General features: G+C 44.5%; 1 protein-coding gene across 1 annotated transcript in view; it reads right to left on the bottom strand.

Annotated features, from left to right (window-relative positions):
• LOC310774953 (tudor domain-containing protein 1-like) overlaps positions 1–25,320 on the bottom strand; it is a gene marked incomplete at both ends in the record, with an annotated part of 63,285 nt that overhangs the window by 11,043 nt on the left and 26,922 nt on the right. Inside the window, 7 exons of the mRNA XM_083635043.1 lie at positions 2,751–2,841; positions 3,186–3,314; positions 16,672–16,739; positions 18,451–18,550; positions 18,765–18,831; positions 20,570–20,840; positions 22,241–22,408. Of these exons, the coding sequence (XP_083491169.1) occupies positions 2,751–2,841; positions 3,186–3,314; positions 16,672–16,739; positions 18,451–18,550; positions 18,765–18,831; positions 20,570–20,840; positions 22,241–22,408 (894 nt within the window). The remainder of the gene's footprint in view (positions 1–2,750; positions 2,842–3,185; positions 3,315–16,671; positions 16,740–18,450; positions 18,551–18,764; positions 18,832–20,569; positions 20,841–22,240; positions 22,409–25,320) is intronic.

The raw sequence follows: 25,320 nt of genomic DNA, 5'->3' as shown, positions 1-25,320 counted from the left end.
ATAAATGAGTTGCTCGTGAGATGTCAGCTATGAGTGTCAGCTATAGATCATAATTAAACAGAGTCAACAATGATCAACAACCAATCAATAAGCAGTCAATCAATCATTTTACTCTCACACAACCATTTCAATTTAGTTTGTAGTGGGGCCTAAAAAAGTGGCAGCCTTATACTTGAATTAAGAATATATTCAAATGAATGGGATAACACTTGACAGTGATATTTTAAACAAGGTGTATTGTATTCCCCAAGTTCAGAATCATTTCATCATCTTCACAAAAGCTGCTGCCAAACATCTCCGATCTTCAATGTTTCTCAACTTGATTGCATGCTTGCAATCTCATGTTTTATTGGATCAACTGTGAAATCATGTAAGCAAACAAAGTTCAGGAGGATCCTGGCCTGGAACTGAAATTCAGTTTGCATTCCATCAATATAGGAATATGATTTTCTACCAAATTCAGAGACTGGAAAGGGCAACTTCTCCACCTTTCTGAGCCTAACTCCACCCACTTTGTCAATTTAGGGGGGGGGGGGGAGCATTGAGATATAATATGAATGGAGAGAGTGTCCCTATCTCCTCCCTGTATGGTCTATTGAAGCCAAAATCCTGCCAGATCAGTGAACCAGATTCTGCGCAGTAGCTCCGTTGATTTACAACCTCTGAGAGCTCCCCGCCCCTCTGAACTTTCTTATGTAGAGCTGCTGTTTCTAGAATGCGCACAGTGCGTTGTGTATTTATACACAGTCTAGCTCTGTAAATATAACACTTTAAGTTGTAATATTTTGTGTCTCGCCAAAAGTAACCAGGAAGAGTCCCACTATGAGATCAGTTTATCAAAATGACACCTGTACGAAAATCTGATTTTGGTTGTCGGAGATTTCTCCTCCGGGCTGCTGTGCTCTCAGCCCGGACCGGAAGTGGAGGCTCCTCTCGGCCTCACTGGGGAAATTATCCGATCCACTGCTGTGTTGATTAAGCTAGCCAATGTTTCCGTGGCATTTTGATTAACTTTATGATTTAATTCCTTTTGGAGCAAATGTTGGTTTTACAAATCTAACCTTGACGCTTTACGCTACGTTGTTTACTGGTATAGTGTGGGTAGGGCAGCCTGCTGTAACGTTCCATTTAATATAGCTCAGTGGTAACGTTAGCCTAGCTGCCTAGTCTCGTCTCTGTTAACTACCGGATATCCTTACAACAGCTAAGAAAGGAGCTTGTGAAGAAGGAACAGCCCCACAGTCAAAGCATTTCTCTGAGATATCCATATAAAAATGTTTGTTGCTTTAATACCAGAAATAAAACCTCTGTTTATGTGACGCTAACGGGTTAGCGATTAGCTCATGGCTGGTGCTTGCGTACTAGGCCCCATCTTATAAAACACATTTCCTGGCAGTTGGACAACCTGGTAAGTTCTGAAAATATGTGTATATTATTGTGTTATTCCAGCTATCGTTATCGGTTGTTAAGTTATAGTAATATTAAGCCGATAAATAATGAAAAACAGCCGACTAGCGAAAGTGGCTAACGCTATTGCTAACGTAGCTGGAGTAACTACTAAAACACATATTTTCTGAACTTACTTCAGTCCCCAACCAACGTTAATTCCTCGCGTGCCTTTCTCAAAACAATGTTCTTTTTATTGCGGTCCATTGATATGTCTGGTAGCCAGCACAGCCACCCCGACCTCCAGGGAGCCACTACCCGTGCTAAGAGCCTCTGTCCCGGGTCCACACAGAGCCACCCAGACCTCCAGGCAGCGTTACATGATGAAAGCACAAAGCAGCACTGTATCCTGTCTATGTCAAACCAACGCTAGTTCTATACTGTGAAGAGCCTGTCCAGCCAATGACGGCTTGAGACTGGCTGCCACAGCTGTCAATCATCCATTTTTATCCCTTTTTATATGTCAAATAACTACTTAAAAACAAACTGATCAGAAAAATGACCACTTGCACAGGCATTAGCATGATAATGACTATCTAAAATGATACAAACCACCTTTGGAAAAAAATTATCTGACGTATACTGTGATTATTTCGGTTGTAATTTTCCCATCCACTAACATGGGGAGGCGGGCCTTGTGACCTAATACTGGATTCAGCCGTCAGGGCGGTGATCTAACATGCAGCGGCTTCACTAATGGAACCATGGAATGGCGTCCATCTTTATAAGTCGATGGGGGGGAGCAGGTTCTGACTGAAAAGGAGGGCCGGCCGGCGGGGAGGGCACCAGGGGAGCGGGCAGCAGGGGGGAGGGTAGCAGGAGAGCAGGGGGGGGGGAGCAGGAGAGCAGGGGGGAGGGGAGCAGGAGAGCAGGGGGGAGGGGAGCAGGTGAGCAGGGGGGAGGGGAGCAGGGGGGGGGGGGGGGGGCAGGGGAGCAGGGGGAGGGGGAGCAGGGGAGCGGGCAGCAGGAGAGCAGGGGGGGGGAGCAGGGGAGCGGGCAGCAGGAGAGCAGGGGGGGGGAGCAGGGGGGGAGGGCAGCAGGAGAGCAGGGGGGGGGGCAGCAGGGGAGCAGGGGGGGTTTTGTGATTGCTTCACAGCAGTTAACGTTACATTCTAAAGCAGAAATAAAGTCACACAGTCAAACACGCAGCACAGCGAGAGGGCAGCTCTCTCTGCATGAGACAACAGACAGACAGACAGACAGACAGACAGACAGAACCCAGACGCCCAGGGGGCGGGACAAAGCTGCCATATTTGTTCAACAAATGCTGCACTGTGCACACTGCTTATTGGCTGAGAGCCCACGTGGGTCTAACAAAGGAGCGTTGGCGGGGGAAGGTGCGGGGGGGTTGTTTGGTCTCGAACTTTTGGAGACACGTCTCAGTGGATAACGGTTCTGTCAATAGGAAGAAGAGGGAAATTTGAATCTAGAACTGGGATTTCAACCTGGGGAGAGCAGCCACTATGCATAAAATGATCATATATGACAAATTCAAATACTTGACACAAAAATGTCAGGATTTTGACCTGAATCTATCAACAACACGACAACAACAGTTGAAAATTAAATGTGTCCAATGTGTAAGGAAACATGAACATACCACCGCCTTGGGCTACCAACATACAGTACAGTTCTGTACATGTACTACAGCAACATCTAAAGCCCAGCACAGGCTATACAAATGAGGGCCAAGCTGGGGTAAAACTATAGTGACCTGACAGTCAAGGCCCTAGTTATACCTGCTCCAGGCGGTAGGCCATCTCCTTCTGAATCTGCTGGATGGCACCCTTGGCTGACTGGTCCTGGTGAACTAGTTTGTCCCGCGACTCTCTCAGCTCTTTCAGCAGCTCCTCCACCCTGCCCTCCAACTGCAGACACAAAAGCACACAAAGGGTAAGTAAGCACTAAGCAACGCGTCAGACAACATTTCAGCCTGGACCACACCTGGCCTGACCAGCTAGACAGGATGACATTTCAGCCTGGACCACACCTGGCCTGACCAGCTACACAGGGTGACATTTCAGCCTGGACCACACCTGGCCTGACCAGCTAGACAGGATGACATGTCAGCCTGGACCACACCTGGCCTGACCAGCTAGACAGGATGACATGTCAGCCTGGACCACACCTGGCCTGACCAGCTAGACAGGATGACATGTCAGCCTGGACCACACCTGGCCTGACCAGCTAGACAGGATGACATGTCAGCCTGGACCACACCTGGCCTGACCAGCTAGACAGGATGACATGTCAGCCTGGACCACACCTGGCCTGACCAGCTAGACAGGATGACATTTCAAAAGGTTTAGACAGCAGAGGAAGGGGAAGGCAAATGAGCATTGTTCCAGGAAGAGATTGCATTAACCAAATATTTTCCGTCACAAACAGATTTTTTTTTTTTTTTTAAACTATGATCAATCTTTGCTGAGCAAGAATTTTGTGCGAAAAGAATCAAACGGCCGTCCCATATAGTCCCAAATATATATATATGTCCCAAATATACGCTGGCTGTGATTGAAGCAATTAAACGCCGGGGCTATTAATAGACGTTTTACTGTAATCTAAATTTGTTCTTCTGTATATTAAATGTTATTGTGGCCAATGTTTTTGTTAATAAAATTATATTAAATAGTCTCATTATCATTTTAAAATGTCAAATGACGGAATGTTTACGACTCTGTCGTCCAAATTACAAACGACGAGTCGGATGCCCCGGTGCCTCACCTGGTAGCATGTACCACAAAGGCTTACAGGCAATGTACACGAGATGCATTGCGGCTGCGTTGCGGATCCGGCAAAACCGCCGGATCGAGTCTCGCCCATGTTAATTGATGGCCGATACATGCGGTATGGGAAAATTACGCACCTGGTCTATTTCTGTCGGATCCCGCATACGTCTGACAGATTACATGAGTGTGGGTCTGTTCTTCACAGCCGTGAATTTCTATAACGTTACATTGATTACATTGAGCATATTGTGGCTTTGCCACAGTTTATGTATTATATACAATGTTGCGTCAATCTACTGGTTTAGTGTCCAGCCAAAGTGAGTTCATCTGCCCGCTCCGGGGGAGCAGCCATAACGTGTTGGGAGGCAATGTGAATGTGTCAATGGCGTTTACCACACGCTGTTTACCTGTGTTAAAAAACAACAACACGTGTACAGTATAAGTGGTAATTATGATGTAAAAAATATATATATATCTTCACTGTCTACCTACTGTCCTGTCAAATAATGGTGAAAAAGACCAAAAAAATAAACAGGGGATGGACAAACAGACAATGAGAAAGTCTAACCCAACCTCTGGCTCCAGCCCTCAATATGTTTGAAACAAAGGAGAACTGGTACAGTATGCCTATGGCAAGGTAAACCTGAAATAATAATGATGGTATTTATTTAATCTAAGTAGGTCTTCTTTCGCTGCCTTCTCTGAAATTCAACTAATCAGTGTCAACCTAATTGCTCAGCATTTCCCAGTGTTTTATAGCCAAGCTTTATAGCTGCCTTGGCTATAAAACACTAACACCCCCACACCCCACACACACACACACGTCAAATCAATCAAAGTCCGACAAATTTAAATCTGGCCGTCAGCAAGTCCGGCAAAAAAAAAAAAAAATCCATCAGCACAATTATGAAGCACTAATTTCCCAACACCACACACACACACACACACACACACACACACACACACACGCAATTAGACCCTGACCACAAGCTTGAATAAGGAATTTCCTACAGGAAACATTATTATTCTTAAAAAAAAGGGGGGGATACAATGTCTACTATTAATGGTAAAGTGTCCAGTCTGTCCACTATCAATAGGACAGTCAGCAAATAGTGAGAACTATTCTAGTTAGGAAAAAAGAACAGAAAGGAGAAAGCCAAACATTCACTGGGCTTGCATGTACATCATAAACAATCTTACACATTGTAGCAGCTTGCATTCAAAACAACGCTGAAGCTGCGTTCACACCAACCTATTAACGTTTTTCGCTGGCATCGAGTTTACATACAAAGTCAATGCAAACGAGCGATTGAGCGTATATTCGCCCGGGAGAAAAATCGCTGGGCGTCCGAGCGACAGAGAGAGAGCGATAGGGCGAAAATTCGCTCGTCACCCGAGATGAAATATCTCAACTCGAGCGAAATTTCACTGGCATCAGTCGCTCGCTGTTCAACGCTGATTGGCTGCCGTGTGAGAGTGAGTCAAGGATCACACTGGCTTGGAACAAACCGCATTGACAGCTGACATGAAGTGAAGTCTGTACTACCGGTATAGAGCTTGCGTTAGGAGCACGCTGATAGGCTTAGCTTGTAAACAACTACGGTGGCTCGTAGTGGACAAATATCATGACATTGCGTAACGTTATAGCCCCCAGGTGTCGAGCGATTTAAACAGAGCGACTCCAAAGGGTTGAATCGAGCGACAGAGAGTGTATTTGCCATGTTTCCCATGCTGTCAAGCCTCTTAGCTTTCCACCCAGTGAGGAGCATTGCATTAGCACCCAGTGAGAGGACTACAGGACGGAACAGCACCTGGCACCTGAGGCGGTCCCAGGGAAAATATGACGTGTGCTCTGCTGCTGATACTCTCACCCACAAGCAGTTTTTGCCCAAAACGCCCAAATCTCATTTTAAATTAGCATTAGGATTAGACTGTTGTGATGTCATTATTCAGTTTTAACCATCAATAATTGTTCCTTTTCTCATTATTTCATTTCTCAGAGTAAATACTGTATATTTATTTCGAGATTTTTGTCAATTATTTGTGCTGTTATGGTTATAATTAGCCTAGTTACTCACTTCTACACTATCTTAGATTGTGTTACTTATGGATGGCATGGAATTATAGTGAAAATAGATTATCCCCCCTTTTTGCTGGGGACCCCACTTTGAAAACCACTGGCTTAGGCTAGAACTGTTGCGAGAAGGTTTCAGGATTTATCTCTATGCATTAGGCTGTGATTACTATTTATATAAATCTATTTATTCACATAGATTCATGATATATTATGGTATACAGCCTACCTGTGACATCAATGTTTTGATTCATCCTATGATGTCTCACACTCAGGTGTGCTTTCACAAGACAGGTGTTGTCCATTCAATCAGCTAACCTGTCTTTATAATGGCTGTCTTGCACTGTTTGTATGATACTTGACAAAGTCTATGGCCGAAACTGTTGTCAAATAGCGTTAAATTACACTTAATTGCATCTGGAACGAGAGTGTGTCTTCCTGTGAACAGTGCTGCACTACTCATTTAGTTATCAACTTTGGAGCGTTATTTACCCCCCCTTCCCGACATCCTAGGTTGACATGCTTCATCCCAATCGATTCCTTATTTCTTCTACTTTCATATGATATAAAGATCACCACTCAAGCTTTAAAATTGAGCCCGCTGTCAGCTATCGATTTACAGGCCAAATTCAGTTAAAAAATGTGTGAATCTAAAGTTTGCGGGTTTTAGTATAAGAAATTACAGGATGAAACTTCAATACGACAAAAATAGCGCTGCTCGGTGAACCATTTCCACGCCGAATTTAATAGAAGGTTCGGATAACTTGAAATCAATTGACTTACTTGAATATCCGTGCTGTCTGTAGGGGAAACGCTGCAGTCGAGACGTTGCAAATATTCCAGTTTTCTGACATTGCAAAAAGCCCGTATCGCGCAGCTCGTCTCCCCGCAACTCGAAACTCGTTTTGGTGGTAATCCAATATCAACGACTGTCTGGCTTGTGAACACTTACTGATTGATAAAAAAGTAAATAAAAATAAGAGGGAAATATGATATGCTGCTACTGTCTCAGTAAATCCTTCCTGTCAGGTCAAGCAGTGGATTTCACCTCCTTGATTCAGCGTGAGAGACGACAGACCAGGCAGTGGAACAACGTTGCCGATTTTCAGACGTATTCATCAGCATTGGACAATACAGAATGTCAATCAATGTCAAGCAATCTATCTATCAAACAACAACCAATTAGGGTTTCACCTGGTTTCACGGGCTAAGGGAGAGCTCCCCTCCTCCTCAATCTGATTCGTTGGAAAACACATCACTCTCACTGTTTTCTGTGAATTGCAAGTCTTTTTCAACCAATCTTATTTTTTCATTAGATAAATTACCAAATAAATCAAGCCCACAGGGCGGGTGTTTTTTAATCCCCTCCCCCATGCTGGGACCAGGGCCAGAGTGACTCGTCTGCATGGAGCTATATAATGAATGAAAAAATGAGCGTCTGCACATAAGAAAAAACACATTTGATTGATATTTTATTATAAAAAAAAATATGAAAAATGAAAAATATAAAAATAAAAATAAAAAATATATTTTTTTAATATATATTTTTTTTATATAAAATCCCCAATCTAATAGAGGAGGACCATCCTCCTATGCCTCACTGGAAAAACCTCCTCTGATATATATATATGGGGGGTTTCAAAGTCTGAGACTGTGCCCCCCCCCCCCCAGTTTACTTGCTTAGTTAATTACTGGACAGTACCTATTATTATTTTATTTTACCCCAGAGACACTCAACAATTGAGCCAAGATAGCCTGATATTGCTGTTTGGAATACCTCAGACTAAAACAAATGCATAAGAAAGGTCTGTCTGAAGGCATTTATTTGTTTCTGACTCTAAAATTCCTCCCAAACTACTGTTTGTCTGTCTCTGAACTATCTGTTTAACCAAAGGAGATCTCCTTTTGATAACTAATGTAAAAACGTACGGCAATATTTTTCACTTCCATTCAATGAGCCACCCTGGGGAGGCCCGCCTCCCACTTTGCAAACCTCTGTGCTATAGACCAAATCACCGTGACATCACCATGTAAGCAACATTTACTTCTGCGTACCACTTCGGGAAGGCGCCAGGTTTAAATTTGCGTGTTGTCAAATAAATGCTGTCAAACTCTCGTTGTTTTCGGCCGACTACTTTCAATTTAAATGTTCAAACGGTTGGTAAACATGCTTGTCCGGTACATGTATTCACGGGACGAATACATGTACCGTGACACCCCTACTGTAAGGCTACGTGTCGAGGAAGCTATGTGACTGATGGATCCTTGAATCTTGTTCAAAATCCCATTGGAGAGTTTCAAAAATGAACGGGGCCAGGCAGAGAGATAGTAAGCTTACTATTCTGCATTCTTCAAAACAGATGTGTTTTTTTGCGGATAACGCCAACAGAGATGACATTATATAATGTTATCTTTTCACTCTTTTCACTGATTTATTGTCAACTGAAGAGAAAGGGAGGAAGACACCGAGTCAAAGTAAACCCTTATATCAAATACATCTGAGTCTCAATCCTTTTGTTGTACAAAGTACAAAGCCTGGGAATCAGCTGGGACGATTTACACATAACCTCTCAGATTATTCACTTTTATTTGTTTATCTGCGAATATTTAAAGGTCCCAATTTGTGCAGCTGTAACCTCTTAAAAACGTGTGTCTCTGGTCCATAAAACATGATTCTGGATTAATTTGTCGAAAATATAGCAACCCCGTTTGTTCTGACGGAGTTGTCACTTCCTCATCTCGTCGCGTCCAAGACCAAGAATGGTCTGTTTCTATAATATATTCAGAACGAACAGTTCCCATTGGCCGCTGAGGGAGAGCCCGCCCCAGGCCAATCAGATTAGCGTCTGTGGACCAGCACGCTAGGTTGTGTCCACAACTAACGTTAGCAACGAGCTATCGCTAACTTAACGGTTGCTACGCTGAAGAGGACATCTCAAAATGCCTAGACTTACCGAATGCACCTCCGCAGTTGCTGGATCACGTACAGTTGGCGTCACTCCAGCTAGAAGTGTTAATTTTGTGGCTATAGACAAAATGGCGCAGGTAGCTTGTGTGAGAGAGACTGCGCGCAGTATGCTTAAGGACCCGCGTGACGTCACATTAACCCGTCTGGGGGACAGTGGCGTGCCGTCCATTAGGCGAACTAGGCAAATGCTAGGGGCGCTTGAGCCGTTAGGGGCGCCAGAGAGGGTAAAAAAAAAAAAACTTTTTCATGATAATAGGCCTACTATTATTTTACAATAGTAGACAAAAAATAAGCACAACAACGTCTTAAGTCTTTAAATAATAGTGAAATCATTTTTCTAATTCTGGCTTTCTGGCTGCCTGGGCTGCAGCACTTTCACCATGGTCCCTAATCCATACCACCCCACCCCCTGCGCGGCCGCGTCCCTTCTACCTGCTCGGAGCTTTTTCCCAGAGTGGGGGAAGGGAGCTGGAAGGTGGGTGCTGAGGGTGCTGCAGCACCCCCTGGTGGCAAGAAATGGGATTTTCGAAATTGTTGGATTTGGCTGTCGTGTTTATACCACCACCAACAAGATGCATTAAAAAATAGTTTGTGCTTCCCAGCTCTAATCTTATTTCATACGCTCTCTCTTCAAAAGTGTTTTATTTTCATCATAATCTGGTTTTCCATAATAATAATAAGTTCAGTGTTTATGCCTGTGTTGCTGTCTGTTGTAGTGTAAAACGACTAAAGGGAGAGCAGGTGCTTACATGAAAGTGAGTGAGAAAAGGAGAAGATACTGAATAATGACATCATAACAGTATAATCCTAATGTTAATTCAAAATTAAATATTCTTCTAAATATGGATGAAAGTCCAAAAAACGTCAAATTTTCTTCGGCGCTGCCCTTGCGGGCAGCACCGAGAGTCCCTTCCTTACAGCACCCCCTACCTAAAAGTACTTCCAGCGCCACTGGGGAAGGGCCATTCTGAGCCTGCACTGCAGTGGTGGAATTAGCTGCGATATAATTTTTATTATATTTTCTTTGGGGGAGGGGGGAGGCGGGGGCACCAGCAAAAATCTTGCCTAGGGCACCAACTTGGTCAGGCACGCCACTGCTGGGGGAACAGAGCATTAGGGGGCGTGGCTTGAAGGAGACTGCAGGGGGAAGCTGGATAGGGACAAATCTAACTCTGGCAGTTCTGAGGTTGTGACCACTACAGGGAGGGATGACAGCAGTATATATGCATTTACAAGTAAAAACAGCTTTTGCACGGAATGGGACCTTTAACTTGGCTTTCAGGCTCTTTTCCAGCTCCACCCTGGTCACAATCACACAGGTCAGCACATTGGCACTGAGAGCTGACCAGTACAACGAGCTCCACTGCAGCAGCCAGCTGGGCTTTTACTATGGGAGCTCAGAAAACTTTGTGAAATGCGCACAAAGTCTCAAACCCTTCTTTCCCGTACTTACTGGAAAAGTGAAACCCACCCCGTTGTCTGTCAGACAGTGGGGGTATCTTTCAACAGGGTTTAGAAGTTTTTCTTCTTCTGCCGTTTTATTCTTCTTCTGAACATGTAGGTATTTTGACGTTGACTAAAGAAACACTGCCGCCTAGTGGCCGCTTTTAGATAGGATTCCAAATTAGTGCTTACATCAAACGCAAATGCTACATAAAACAAATACAACAGGGGGAGGGGTTGGTGGGAGTATTAGGCTACTCACATGCGCTCTGTTTACAAACTTGTGTACAATAAAGATTTAAAGTGGGGGGAAATGCCTTTGCCCTGTCAAACAGCTGGAATACAGACATCTGAGAGGGAGGCGCACCCCACACTTTGAAAATCACTGCTCTAGAGTAAAACCTTTTTGTGTGGATTGCCTAGATCTTATTAAATAGTGGACATTTATTCATTCCCACATATTAGACACTATTTCTGATGAAAATAGCGTAAAAAGCAGAATTCAGACATATTCAAAGGGAAAAAAACAGAATTTGGGATTTGTTGCTTTTTTTCCCCGTTTTCGTACCGTGCCGTATTCGTACCGAACCGTGACCCCAAAACCGAGGTACGTACCGAACCGTGACTTTTGTGTACCGTGACACCCCTACCTTACAGGCAATGTTAACTTTCCAAAATTATTATTCTTTGTACTTGGGCCAATTTCCCCCTGCTGCCCTGGTCACTGCTCCACCCTCTGCTGATCTGAGAGCCGTAGACTAGCAACATGTTTCCTCCGACACATGCGCAGTTGCCAGCAGTGTTGGGCAAGTTACTTTCAAAATGTAATATACTACATATTACTAGTTACTTTCATTTGAAAGTAATAAGTTACTTTACAATATTACTTTCTGTGTAGAGTAACTCGTTACTTATTACACTACTTTTGTATTACTTTCACCAAAACAACAGCAGCAGCAGAATGACATTACCGCCCCGGAACCATCCCGAAAAATAATTTCAACCGCCTTGAAATCAGTGTAAACAATCCAAAATTCTAAATGTTATTATTTTCCTTTGTTATTGTCATCTATAGTGGTTGTTTGCATAAAAACACACTGTAGAAAAGGGTCCATAATGGCCCACCGTCAGGCCTGTTCTTGGGGCAGTCGATGCCCAGGAGCCGGCGCGCCAACGACGTAATGACAATGACACCGCCGTGACATCATCAATGATGACGTCAGAGTTCACCTGTGAGGTCATCGGCGATGTCAGACGTCTAGGCTGACTGTGATGGCAGACGGGACTTTACGGGGTCACCGATGATGTCATAGCTCCTTGGACGTTGTGACATCACCAACGGGGTATATAAACAAAGCGTTCTGTGACGCTGTACCCTTCCTTCCCTATTCTCCTTCATAATGTCAACCCTTGCCACGACTAATCTGTGATTCTGACCGATCACAGCCCGTGAGCCCTCATCTACGATCCAGCACACTTCACGAGGCAAGCCCAAAAGCTTCGCCCCCAGCAAGCCCACAAGCTTCGCTACACACACAGTTTGATTAGAAAATAACTATCTTTTTTTAAATATGTGCTTTGATTTTATCAAATGTAACTCAATTTGTAACTTGAGTTACCTGACAAAGTAACTGGTATAATATTACTGAAATCCTATAAGTAATAAGTTATATTACTGAGTTACTGCTAAAAGTAATATATTACATGTAATATGTTACTTTTGTAATGAGTTACCCCCCCAACACTGGTTGCCAGCCGCTTCTTGTCACCTGACAGCAGGGAGCTTCACTGGCAGGACGTAGCACGTGGGAGGATCACGCTATTAAGTCCAAGAAATTGTGTGCTCAACTCAGTGTTAAATACTTTGAGTGCCGGCCCAACAAAACATGAAAAGTCAAATGGAAGTGGCAGAACTCACAGCTTCAAGTCTACACCGAGGAAGGCCACAGGCTGAAACGCGTCTGTTTTGTTTACTGCTCTATGTGGATTTAAAGCTTTTTGTGAAACTTCACCTGTGAGTGCTGCCAGTTCCATTTGACTTTTCAGGATCACGCTATTCCCACCAGTTCCCTTCTGCTTTGAACATGTGCTCTGACCAACCAGGACCAGGACAAATACCCATAATCCGGCTTCGAACCCACAGACACAGCCAATCGTGCCTTTATGGACGCCCGACCAAGCTGGGGGCAACATGCGACCCTCGTGTTGGTAACAATGTTAACTTTTAATTCAAATAAAGAACACGAAAATCTCTGACGCATCACCGACACCTACCCACCCACCACCGCAGAGATCCCGGTTCAATTCTTACTTCCGGCTCAGACGTTCCCGACAGACACAATTGGCCGTGTCTGCGGGTGGAAAGCCATTGGGGTGTGAGTCCTGGTCGCAGCACTTGGCGCCTCCTCTAGTCGGTCGGGGCTAGCCTGTTCGGGGGGAGGGGAACTGGGGGGAATAGCGTGATCTTCCCATGCGCCTCACTGTCAGGTGAAAAGAAGCGGCTGGCAACTGCGCATGTGTCGGAGGAAGCGTGTGCTACTCTACAACTCTCCCAAGATCAGCAGAGGTGGTGGATCAACTGACAGACAGCAGAGTTCCAGGGCGGTCAGGTCTTTACTCGCTGTGTCCCACAGCAGGATAAAGTGGTGTCACGTCCCCTCTCATCTGACGTCCACAGGCAGTGTGCAGACAGATTGAAAAACTTTCCATCTCTGTTCAGACAAGATCTGCCCATGGTGCTGGCCTCACTGGGACCTCTGTCTTGACCTATACCTCAGGCAAATGTTGTCTTGTCAGAAGTGCTCCCCCATCCCTCCCAGTGTCCCTGTATTGTTATACATTGACTTCAACTCTATGTACTGAATTGCTTTTATGCAATTGTTGATGTGCAGAATCAGTGCAATTGTTTGTCTAGTATCTGTTAATTATTTGACTCACTCTATCGTTCGTGAATACGTTGTCAATCTAGATAATTTCTGTCATGATAAGCACATTTGAAGACATTTTTCAAACACAGGAGAGAAAGAGATGCAGAATGAGAGAGAGACACACACACAGAGAGAGAGAGAGATTACTCCTTTAAAAAGTAATACAATTACTTCACTTATTACTGTACTTGGTATCAAAAGTAATTAGCTATGTTACTCGTTACATTACTATTGCTTTTGCTCAGGGGCGTGCAGAGACCCTTAGAGGGGCAGGGTCTCACGCTGGATAAAGTGGTGTCACCCCCCCTCTCATCTGACGTCCACAGGCAGTGTGCAGACAACTATCTAGACATGATTGAAAAACTTTCCATCTCTGTTCAGACAAAGATCTGCCCATGGTGCTGGCCTCACTGGGACCTCTGTCTTCTTGACCCTACCTCAGGCACCCACCACTGATTACCGGCAACCAATCAGGAGGTCAAAGGTCACAGCACCAACAGATGGAACAGATATGCAACGGTCGCTGAAACACGTCCTTTGATGTACTGACCCAGTGGTAATAAAAATGAAAAAAAGGGAGATTTTGAGTGCTAGATTTTGCCATTGCACTTGCACTGGGTGAGAGAGATCTGTCCACCAATGGGACCTGACCCATTCTGCAACATGTCTCCAGATATGAGTTAGACAGTATTGTGTGTACAATGATTTAATGAGACACAAATGAGACAGAAGTGCTAATAAACATTTATGCTGCGTTCCATTTAAACTGGGAGCTGTCCTCGGATTTTCTCCGCCGAACTCGGGGGAGCCTCGCCAGCCTCAGCCTCAAAAATTCAAGATGGCTGCTGCGCGCTTCAACATGTACAGTAGAAGCTGAAAACTTCGACACACAAGACAACACTGGCTACAGTGAAGATAGATCTAGTTTATTGTGAAAACACGTCACACACAAGACATTTTATACTGAGCTTCGCATGTAAAGTTCCATCACTTCCCATACTCAGGAAGTCACAGAGGCCCCCCTGTTGTTCTGTGGAGACCTTCTGTTTCCTGAGATAAGGACGTTCTAGGTCTAGGACCAACACTTGTCATCGCTGTGACGTTACTTAGACATGGTGTACACTTGCTTCACTGTTTTCCCTGCATGTGTCAATGCAAATATCCACTACACAGCCTAGTTATAATCATAGTAAACAGGGGCGGACTGGGATCATAATTCAGGCCGGGCATTAGATACCAAGCAGGCCAGGCCGATATGGGCCGACGCGCGTGCCGGCGTCCGAAGGGCGGCGGCGAAAAAATTGGGCAGTTTGAAGCCCAATTTGGGCCGTTTGAAGCCCAATTTGGGCCGTTTGAAGCCCAATTTGGGTTGTTTGAAGTCAGATTTGGGCCGTTTGAAGCCCAATTTGGGCCGTTTGAAGCCAGATTTGGGCCGTTTAAAGCCCAATTTGGGCCGTTTGAAGCCAGATTTGGGCCGTTTGAAGCCCAATTTGGGCCCAGTCCAATTTTACAATGAGATGCACCCACTTTAACCCTGAATAAAGTAATAAAACCACTAGTAAACCAGTAGGCGGCGCCTGGCCTGCTGTTCAGTGAGTGGCCTGACTGCGGGCACCAAAAAAAAATATATATATATATATATATTTTTTCAGGCCAGGCCAGGCCACCGGGCATTTGCCCGACGTGCCCGATTATGCAGTCCGCGCCTGATAGTAAATACTGTTTATTAGCACTTCTGTCTTGTTTGTGTCTCATTAAATCAGCTGTACACACAGACACAGTACTATCTAACTTCTACCTGTGTGGACATGTTGCTGCTGTATGCACAAAATACCACAAAATGCATTGTTATCAACTGTTATTGCTAACAATGGCTAGCCTGGCTAGAGCTAACCCTGGCTAGAGCTAGCCTGGCTAGAGCTAACCCTGGCTAGAGCTAACCCTGGCTAGAGCTAACCCTGGCTGCTTTCCTGATTGTTTGAATGGAACGCCGACAACTCGGGTGTGATGTCCCTCAACTGTGGAATCCCACGCTCACAGTTTAAATGGAATGCGGCATTACTACAATGTTCACTAATGTTGAAGCGTGGACCTGCCATCTTGGATTTTGAGGTTGAGGCTAGTGAGGCTCCCCCGAGATCATTCGAGAGGTCACAGTGACCTTGACCTTTGACCACCAAAATCTAATCAGATCATCCTTGAGTCTAAGTCGATGTTTGAGGCAAATTTGATGAAATTCCGTCCAGGCGTTCCTCAGATATCGCGTTAACAAGCTTGAAAATGGCGTTCGAGAGGTCACAGTGACCTTGACCTTTGACCACCAAAATCTAATCAGATCATCCTTGAGTCTAAGTCGATGTTTGAGGCAAATTTGATGAAATTCCGTCCAGGCGTTCCTCAGATATCGCGTTAACAAGCTTGAAAATGGCGTTCGAGAGGTCACAGTGACCTTGACCTTTGACCACCAAAATCTAATCAGATCATCCTTGAGTCTAAGTCGATGTTTGAGGCAAATTTGATGAAATTCCGTCCAGGCGTTCCTCAGATAACAAACATCGTACGGACGGACGGAAGGACGTACGTACGTACGTACGGACAACCCGGATCCATAATGCCTCCGGCCTGGCTATCGCCGGCGGAGGCATAAAAACGACCCTCAACATTTGGGAAGGCTAAGCCACACAACTAGTTCGTTATAATCGAACGCCATGCTTCAAAGGCGACTTTACGACAGTGAGGACTCAATCACAGCAGATATCCGCTGATAGCATACCACGGAGATCTCACAGGCACAGGCAGCAAAACCCGACGCGCTGATAGAAAAATCTCCATGGACGCGCCGCGCTGCGCTCAGGCCTCGCCCCCCCGACACGCCCCGTGCGATGACGTCATAATCGCCGCGCGCCCTATGCGCTTGGCTGGGCGCGAAGAGTATGCCACAAGCTTTAGAACTCAAATGTTAGAATTGTGCATTCCTCTCCTCTAGCAAGTGATGGTGCTCTAATGATGATCCAGATACTTCAGGATCATCACAAGAGCTTTGTCAGCTGGTGTCTGAGTGCACAGAGAGATTGTGTTTCTCACCATGGTCAGACGCGACAGCATCTTCGCTGCTGCGGCCCTCTTCGCGCCCGCTTTGGATGATCCACTTCCTAAAGAGGAACAGGAAATTAGGAGTGGAGTCCACAGATACAAATTGATTCATTAGGTAAGGCTAAAATATCAAATAAGAATACCAAAAGGTACATTAAGTACAAATCTATTGTCCTATATCACAAAATTAACATTATACACCAGTAACAGTGATTCAACAATTGCTTTACCAGGCACTGAGATTTGTGACTTTCAAAAACTCACTTTCAGGCCTGTACTCAGAGTTTTGTTTGTTTGGTGTTTTTTTTCTTCAGATTTCCCCCCCATTTTCTCCCTAATTGTACTTGGGCAATTTCCCCCTGCTGCCCCGGTCGCTGCCCCACCCCCTCTGCCGATCTGGGGAGAGCCGTAGACTTGCACCATGCTTCCTTCGACACAGCAGGGAGTTTCACCGGCAGGACGTAGCACGTGGGAGGATCAGGCTATTCCCACCAGTTCCCTTCCGCCCCGAACAGGCGCCCCGACCGACCAGAGGAGGCACTAGTTCAGCGACCAGGACACATACCCCTAATCCGGCTTCCCACCCGCAAACCGAGCCAATTGTGCCTGTATGGACGCCTGACCAAGCCGGAGGTAACACGGGGGCGCGAGCGTGCCGCTAAACTACCCGGAGGCCCTGGCCTCTACTCCGTTTTAACCCCCCTCACATTTACAACTGCACAACGCTTGAGGATGGTGCTAGTTAGTTAGTTAGTTACTTTATTGACACAATATTAAAATATTGGGGTCCAAAGAATAAAAATAAAAATAATCAATAAATTACAAGATAGAAATACTCCATCATCAATACAACAATTAAATCACAAATACAATATATTACAACATAAACATTACAATACAGACACCGACATCAGTCAGCCAGAACTTGCTGGTGCTCGAACACTGCTAGGCAAGCCTGTAACATGTTCAACTTTCCTCTATCAGTGTTACTAAATATTGAGCTCAGCTGGGTAGAGTCGTGCCCATAACTTGTCCCAATCTGCTGTGTGAGAGGACACACAAGTATGTGTTCCTCATTCTGCACGCCAGTCCTACAGCAGCACATATGTTGTTCAGGTGGTGTACGGCTCCATCTCCCTGTTTCTATGCCTAATCTGTGAGCAGATAACCTGAACCGGGTGAACGTTATTCTCAGCATCTTTAGCATCTTCTTGATTGACCATTGATGGTCAATCAATGGTGCATTGCTGGTATAGAGCAGGTGAACAGACATATCTGGGTTAATGGCTTGGTAGGTCTTATTATACCTTGTTCCCTCGCTAGCCCACAACTTTTCCACCATCTCTCTTCTGTCACTCTCAACGTGATTTCGTTGTTCTATGAGCTCATCTAAATGAGACATCATGACTTGGTTTTCATTTTTTGTCATTTCAAGAACAAACCACAGGGGCTTGCTACATGCAAGCTATCAGTATCATAACATTTCATTCTCAAACAGATAAGAAAAAGCAAGCAGTATTATTCTGCATCATGATATTCCACCATCATATACCATCTGTGCTCTACATAGATAGCTAGCTTACTCGTTCCATTGTTAAATGTGATTTTTATATTTCTGTCCATTAGAGGCTCCTGAGACTTGTTGATGTTTTTGCTGTTGCTTTCTATAGTTATAAAATAATAATTGTATTATTTCCACTAAGCATGTTTAAACAAAGATCTGCGTATCACTGAAAACAGAAATTGTAAAAGAAATATTGTGCACTGTACCTGTTTCTACAAAGTGTTCACCGTGACTGCAGGTCACGGTGAACACTTTGCGGTGTAGTGGACCAGACTCCTGGGTGTGGTAGACTGGCAGGCACCACGCCTGGCAGAGGACACATGCATATCCACATAGACGCAAGCACGCACACACACAGCAGAGAAACACACAAAATAATTAGACACAGGTACATACAGGTGCATGCACAATAGACAGACATGCTTAATAACATGACACTGAAAGATTAACTGAACAATGACAGTCTCAAATATAATATTGAAAGTAAAGCACAGTAGTTCTCCTTGTTTTGTCAGCTCACCCGGAGCGCTCCTACAGGGTCAGACTGCTGTGAAGTGCCTGACCTCTCCATGTCTGGCTGTGGGCTGCTGAGGATAAGATAACACAAGTCAAGACATAAACACTACACACTACACACACACACACACACACACACACCTAACCAGCACACATGATCAATAATTATCGATATCGACTGATATGAAAGATGTTATATCGATATACTTTTTAACTATATCGCCCAGCCCTACTCATGATATAATATACAGTATCTACAAGCGTATGATTCAACTTCGTATACTTCAATCGTAGAATCGCAATACTTAAGAATCGCAATATAAATCGAATTGGCACCCAAGAATCGTGATAGTATCGAATCGGGAGTTAAGTGAATCGCCACAGCCCTAGTTTCTATGCTGTCATATTTTTATTTGTCCATGGGGTGTCGCTGTGCCCTGTTACCTGGGCTCAGGTATTCTTTATAGGTGCTGCCTTCACCTCTGCTGGAGCAATGGCTTGCTGGAGCGCCATAACCAAACGCTCACGGAGATATTGTTGAAAGTTAAACTCGACAACGGATGCGACTGGAGAACGGCCCTGGATTGGGCACTCATGGCGAAAAATACAATGCAGAATGTGCACGGCTTCAGCCCATACCAACTGGTATTTGGACAGAATCCAAATCTTCCCTCTGTACTAGTCGATAAGCCACCGGCTTTAGAAGGAACCACGATGAGTGCATGGGTAGGACAACATATAACAGCGTTACACACAGCAAGGAAAGCATTCACAGAGTCAGAGTGCTCAGAGAGAATAAGGAGAGCTCTAAGAAAGCAGCTCCGTCCAACAGATGAGAAGTATGAAACCGGAGACAAAGTCTTTTACAAGAGAACAGACTGTGTTGAATGGAAAGGTCCTGGAGTCGTGATAGGACAAGACGGGGTAGTGATATTTGTACGTCATGGTGGGACATATGTCAGGGTTCACCACTCTAGGCTGAGGAGAGCTAATTGTGATCACAGTGAAGGGGGCGGGGCTAGTGCTGAGGGCCCAGAGCCCCCACCGCAAAATGACAGTGATGGAGGTAACTTATAGTGACATAGAGGATGATAATGATGCTGGTTATGTTGCAGGGCTCCTCAACAATGCTATAGCTAACGCTGATGGTGGCGATCATCAGGATGATCAGCCACAGCCAATAGGCATAAGAGTAGGAGGCTCTATAATGCTAAAAACAGGACAACAAATTAGCTATGTGGACAACGACACTGGTATTCCTCACACAGCAAAAGTGATGGGACGAGCAGGAAAGGCAACAGGCAGACACAAGAACTGGTACAACCTACAGTACTCAGAACCCCCTGATATTGCAGGTACAGAGAGGTCAGCTGATCTTACTCAGGTAAACAATCTTCAGATTGTGCCACTGAACAATGATGTACTATGCTCTGAGTCTGCTGTGCATGAAAATGTTTCATTTGAAAATGCAAAACTTGACAATGATGTACTATGCTCTGTTATACATGAAAATGATGTGTTAGTCACAGAGGATGTTTCATTTAACAATGCAAAACTTGACGAAATTAGTAACTGGGAGAAAAATGGGGTGTTTGATGAGGTAAAAGATATTGGCCAAAAGAAGGTATCCACCAGATGGGTGTGTACACTGAAAGAAACCCCTGATGGTATAGTGCCCAAAGCACGTCTAGTAGCTAGGGGCAATTCTTCACAAGTGTCACAGCTTACATGTATCTCTTTCACGCACACTTCAGACTCAGAGACCATATTATTGTCTCTGAACAGCGTTTCACCGATCCAACATAACACCTGCTCGTTAACGCTCCACTAGATGTGTTGTTGTCAGTGTGGTCAGCCTGGAGGGTCGGGGCTGGGCTAGGAAGACTCTCGGCCTGGGCCTGCAGCCCATCCAGGATCATGGCATTGATGTGCCCTCCACCTCCCTCTGTGCGCTGGTTGACTGAGAGCAGGTTAGTGGAGCCGTCAAAGGTCTGGACGGAGGCCAGGACGCCTTCCGACAGCAACCTTTGAAACAGCAGCAGTACCTCCATTGGCCACACCGCAGGGAAGTGCTCTTTACCTGGGGGGGGGGGGGGGGGGTACATGGGTACATGTTTAATAAAGCAACTACAAGGACAATTTGTAGTCCAGTTTGGATTACAGAAGAGCTGGATATTACAATTTTAATGTAAAAACCTTCAACTTGTAATTATTTATCTTTGCAATTAATGATAACTGCAGTCAAGAATAGTCTGAATGCTATTTTCAGACACCAGTTTCAGGGCAACAGATGTTCAATGCAGACTAGAGTGTATGAATTCAGGTATGCATGTTGACTAAATCTATTTTGAAAATTGAAGAAAGGAGCTGTTAGGAATTTAAATGACAAAATTTAATTGGAAGTAATTGTACCTGTGTACTACAAAGAGTTTAACAAAACAGAGTACATCTTCATGAAGGTGATACGGGCAAGATAAATACCGCAACGCGTTTCAACCGTTGGGTTTTCGTCAGGCTGTATTTTTTTCAATTTTTGATATTCTATTGTGCCTGCTGAGCTGTTTTGGTCCACACATTGTGTGTTTTTCCTAAATCTATTTTAATCATGATTACAACAATGTGCCATTGCCTCTTTGGATTTTGCCCTGCTCTATGGTCAACATCTCCATTCGTTAATGAAACCATTGCGTTAGATGGCTGTCATTTATTGTAATTTTTTTAACGTTTAAATAAAATAATTGAGAGGAAAACTTCCTTTACTTAAGGCTTGACTGATCATTACAGATGGGATAAAGATCAGTGCCTACTGCCATAGGAGGCAGTTCCCACATGCAAAACTAACAGATATCCCACATCTAAAACGTGATTCCTAACTGCAGGGCAACAGCTGCTTTACAACTGCTTTTGTGCTAATGTAACACCAAACAAAATGACAATGTTGCGGTGAAAATGTACTCATTCACATTAATCCTGTGCATGTTTTCTTTTAGCATCTTCTTGGAAATAAAAATACTGAAACAGATGTTCTAGGTAGGGATGCGCCGATATGAAAATTTTGGCCGATGCCGATAACCGATATTAACATTGCCGTTATGGCCGATAACCGATATTTACCGATGTCGATATGATCTGTATAAAACCCACATTTTTATGATCATCGCATTTTGTACATACTGAAAAACGCATGTTAACACTGAATTTGAAGAAGTTATGCATTTCTTTATTCGCAAAGCCTTTGGAAAAGCCCATAAATCATAGATTTACTGCATTATTTCATATCAATGTGAAGAATTTGGCTGATAATGATAACCGATATTAACATTGCAACATCTGACCGATACCGATACGTTAAAAAATGACTAACATCGGCCGATACCGATATGATTGCCGATATATCGCGCATCCCTAGTTCTAGGCTTTGTTTTTGCGATTAAAATTTGGTTCAAATATGAAAAATGAGCAAAAGTCTTATTGCCTTACCCATGAGGGCACAGCGGGTGATCTGTAAAGGGAGCTGCAGCAGGTCCAGGGGGATGGGCAGGATTCTGGAGTACGGCACCGTCTCAGTGTTACCATAGTCAGCGTAGATGACAGTGAGCTCATTCTCACCGGCCTCCAGGACCACTGCACGGTACCAGTTACCATCAGCTGGGGAAACAACAAACGTTACTGGAATTAACAAGTAACATCACTAGTTTCCGTTTTTTGTATTTTGGCAGCCCTTTGAGCAGAAAGAGTTATGGTTACTTAGAAATACATTATACATGAATGTTGGTCTACCTTCATGTAGGTATGTATGTATGTCATACAATTTAAAAATAAAAATAAATGTTTAACGCATGCTTTTTATTAGTTAGCTGCAAGACAAGTTGCCCCTCTGGAATAATAAACATGTCTCTACTTAACTCTGCCTAGCACTGTGTAAAGAGCTTTCTTCTGCCTAGCACTGTGTAAAGTGCTTTCTTCTGCCTAGCACTGTGTAAAGTGCTTTCTTCTGCCTAGCACTGTGTAAAGTGCTTTCTTCTGCCTAGCAGCACTGTGTAAAGTGCTTTCTTCTGCCTAGCAGCACTGTGTAAAGTGCTTTCTTCTGCCTAGCAGCACTGTGTAAAGTGCTTTCTTCTGCCTAGCACTGTGTAAAGTGCTTTCTTCTGCCTAGCACTGTGTAAAGTGCTTTCTTCTGCCTAGCAGCACTGTGTAAAGTGCTTTCTTCTGCCTAGCACTGTGTAAAGTGCTTTCTTCTGCCTAGCACTGTGTAAAGTGCTTTCTTCTGCCTAGCACTGTGTAAAGTGCTTTCTTCTGAGTCTCCAGAGTGAGTATTCTTTGCTGGGCAGAGCACTTGGTGACTAGAACCCCCCCGCCCCCAATTCACGTGAAAGCTTATTTAAAAGACAAGTTCACAACATTTAGAAGCCCATCTCCTATTCTTAATTACACAGTGCTTTCCTGTGTGTACCTGTGTGAAAGAAAAAGAAACTGCTTCCCTCAAATTTGCATGCACCGTTTTGTTTCCGAAGCTATAGTAAGAATAAGTCCCAGAACCCTTTGAAATGTATTCCCATGCTATTTTGGAGGAAATGTGGGCCGATAACAACATGCACTTGCACAACTAAGAAATGTACGAGAAGAAAAACAGAGGTGAAAACACCTTGGATGCTGTCAATGTCATTAATGTTCATTAGGATAGGCTTCTAAAAAGTCTTGAACCCAACCTTCGGAGGTACGACTCCACCGACACAGCTGCCATTGGAAATCAGTGAGCCTTTACTAGCCTCCGTTGTGAAAGGACAGCATGGAAAAGTACATTAAAAGCCACCCTGTTGTTAGCTGGGCTGCGGAATGCAAGCCGGGGTCTCCAGTCTGTGTAGACTGTGTTTAAAGGAAGAGCCGCTCCTATGCTCGGCTGCATGCACACCGTGTCATTATATCTACTAGCAGACATCAAATTACTGGCTTGGGTCTGCGGGGGCAACGACTGCAGGTGGGGACCAACGAAGAAGAGACCAAACATAAAAATGGGGGATGGAGAGACAGACACAGAGAGAGAGAGAGAGAGAGAGAGAGAGAGAGAGAGAGAGAGAGAGAGAGAGAGAGAGAGATATGGGGGGCAAAGGGACAGAGAAAAAGACAGAGCGAGGGGGGGGGAGGGGGAGATCAGCTGGTCTCTCCTCATAGGGACTCTTACCTGTAATCATATTGAGCGATGGGGATGACTGTTTGAAGAAGGGGTTTCCCCCCGCTGACAATGTTTATTAAACCCTGCATGCAATTTCCTCATAAACCATGGTGTGAAAACTAATCCACCTCACAATGTATATTTGTAGCAACTCTGGACTCCCGTGGTTTCACCTCAGTCTGTTATTAACTTGTAGAGGTTAGGGATGTTCATTTAGAAAAATTTCCATAATCGAAAATCGGGGAAAATTAACGATCAATTATCGATTATTGATCATATTAATAATAATATTTTTTTAACTCATTGAGTGCCAAGGACGAGTATGTTCGTCAATTCGTTTAGTAACGTAGAGTGCCAAGGACGAGTATGTTCGTCAATTGCGTTTTTTGACGGTGGGACGTGGATCAAAGCCAGATCCATCTCCTGTGAAAGTATGGTGGATGTTGAATGTGTAAAAGCTATTTTAGGGACCCATTAGGTGGCGACAGTGCTCTCCAGATTAGAGAAAGGCGAGGAAAAAAGAGAGAAGAAGTCATGTGGAAACGGAAATCGCATCGATATGCATGAAGCATAACGTTAGCTGTGCCTGTGAACAGCAGTCAATCTGCTGCCACAATTGAGCCCCTCCGTCTCCGCTGCGATAGCCCCTCCATATGATTTAGTTGCCGACACCAGCGTCTTTCTGAAAAGTTAGATTATTCTCAGCTGGGAGCCGGCGACAGGCTGTGAAAAAGCGGGGTGCAGCGCACTTTTCAGTGCAGAGTAAACGCAGAGCAAACGCACTCGCAGCAGAGCCCCAGAGACAGGAGGGGGGGAGGAGGGGGGTGGGGCACGCAGGGCACTACAGCATACAACCATTGACAGTAAACACAGACCCAGGCAGCAGGCTCGATGCAGAGACAGGCAAACAAGCTAGAATATCTGATGCCCACCAGCAGTAAATCAAGACCAGCAAGAAGGTGTAGGGTCTGCGCACGCAGGGGCCAGCGCTGCTGGTTGCAGCTAAAAAATATTATTTGGCCAAACAAAATTCCTTTGTTTTCACTGTTTTATTGAAGGAAATTATTTTTGAGGTGTCATTACATCAGAAGATATTAGCTTCAGAGTCAATGATGTGCTTGAAATGCTTCCTTTCACAAAAGGCTGAATATCTCAGATTCTAAATTGAAACATGTGTTTTTGCTGAAATCAACCTATCTTCTCCGGCTGATAACTAAAGAACGGAAAATGATATCAATAAACTTTTTTTTGCAGATGATAGAAGAGAGTCTCATCGTTCTTTGTGCGTGTTCGGTGTTTACATAGTAATATCACACAATATTCTGTGGGCCTCGAGAAATCACTGAAAACCCTCTGAAACTCTGGCACTGGGAGCGTCCGTTCTCCA

Source organism: Poromitra crassiceps (genome assembly GCF_964638095.1).
Source record: "Poromitra crassiceps genome assembly, chromosome: 4".
NCBI classification, from domain to species: domain Eukaryota; kingdom Metazoa; phylum Chordata; class Actinopteri; order Beryciformes; family Melamphaidae; genus Poromitra; species Poromitra crassiceps.
Note: the sequence above shows the minus strand (reverse complement) of the source record. Positions and strands in the feature narration are given on the sequence as shown.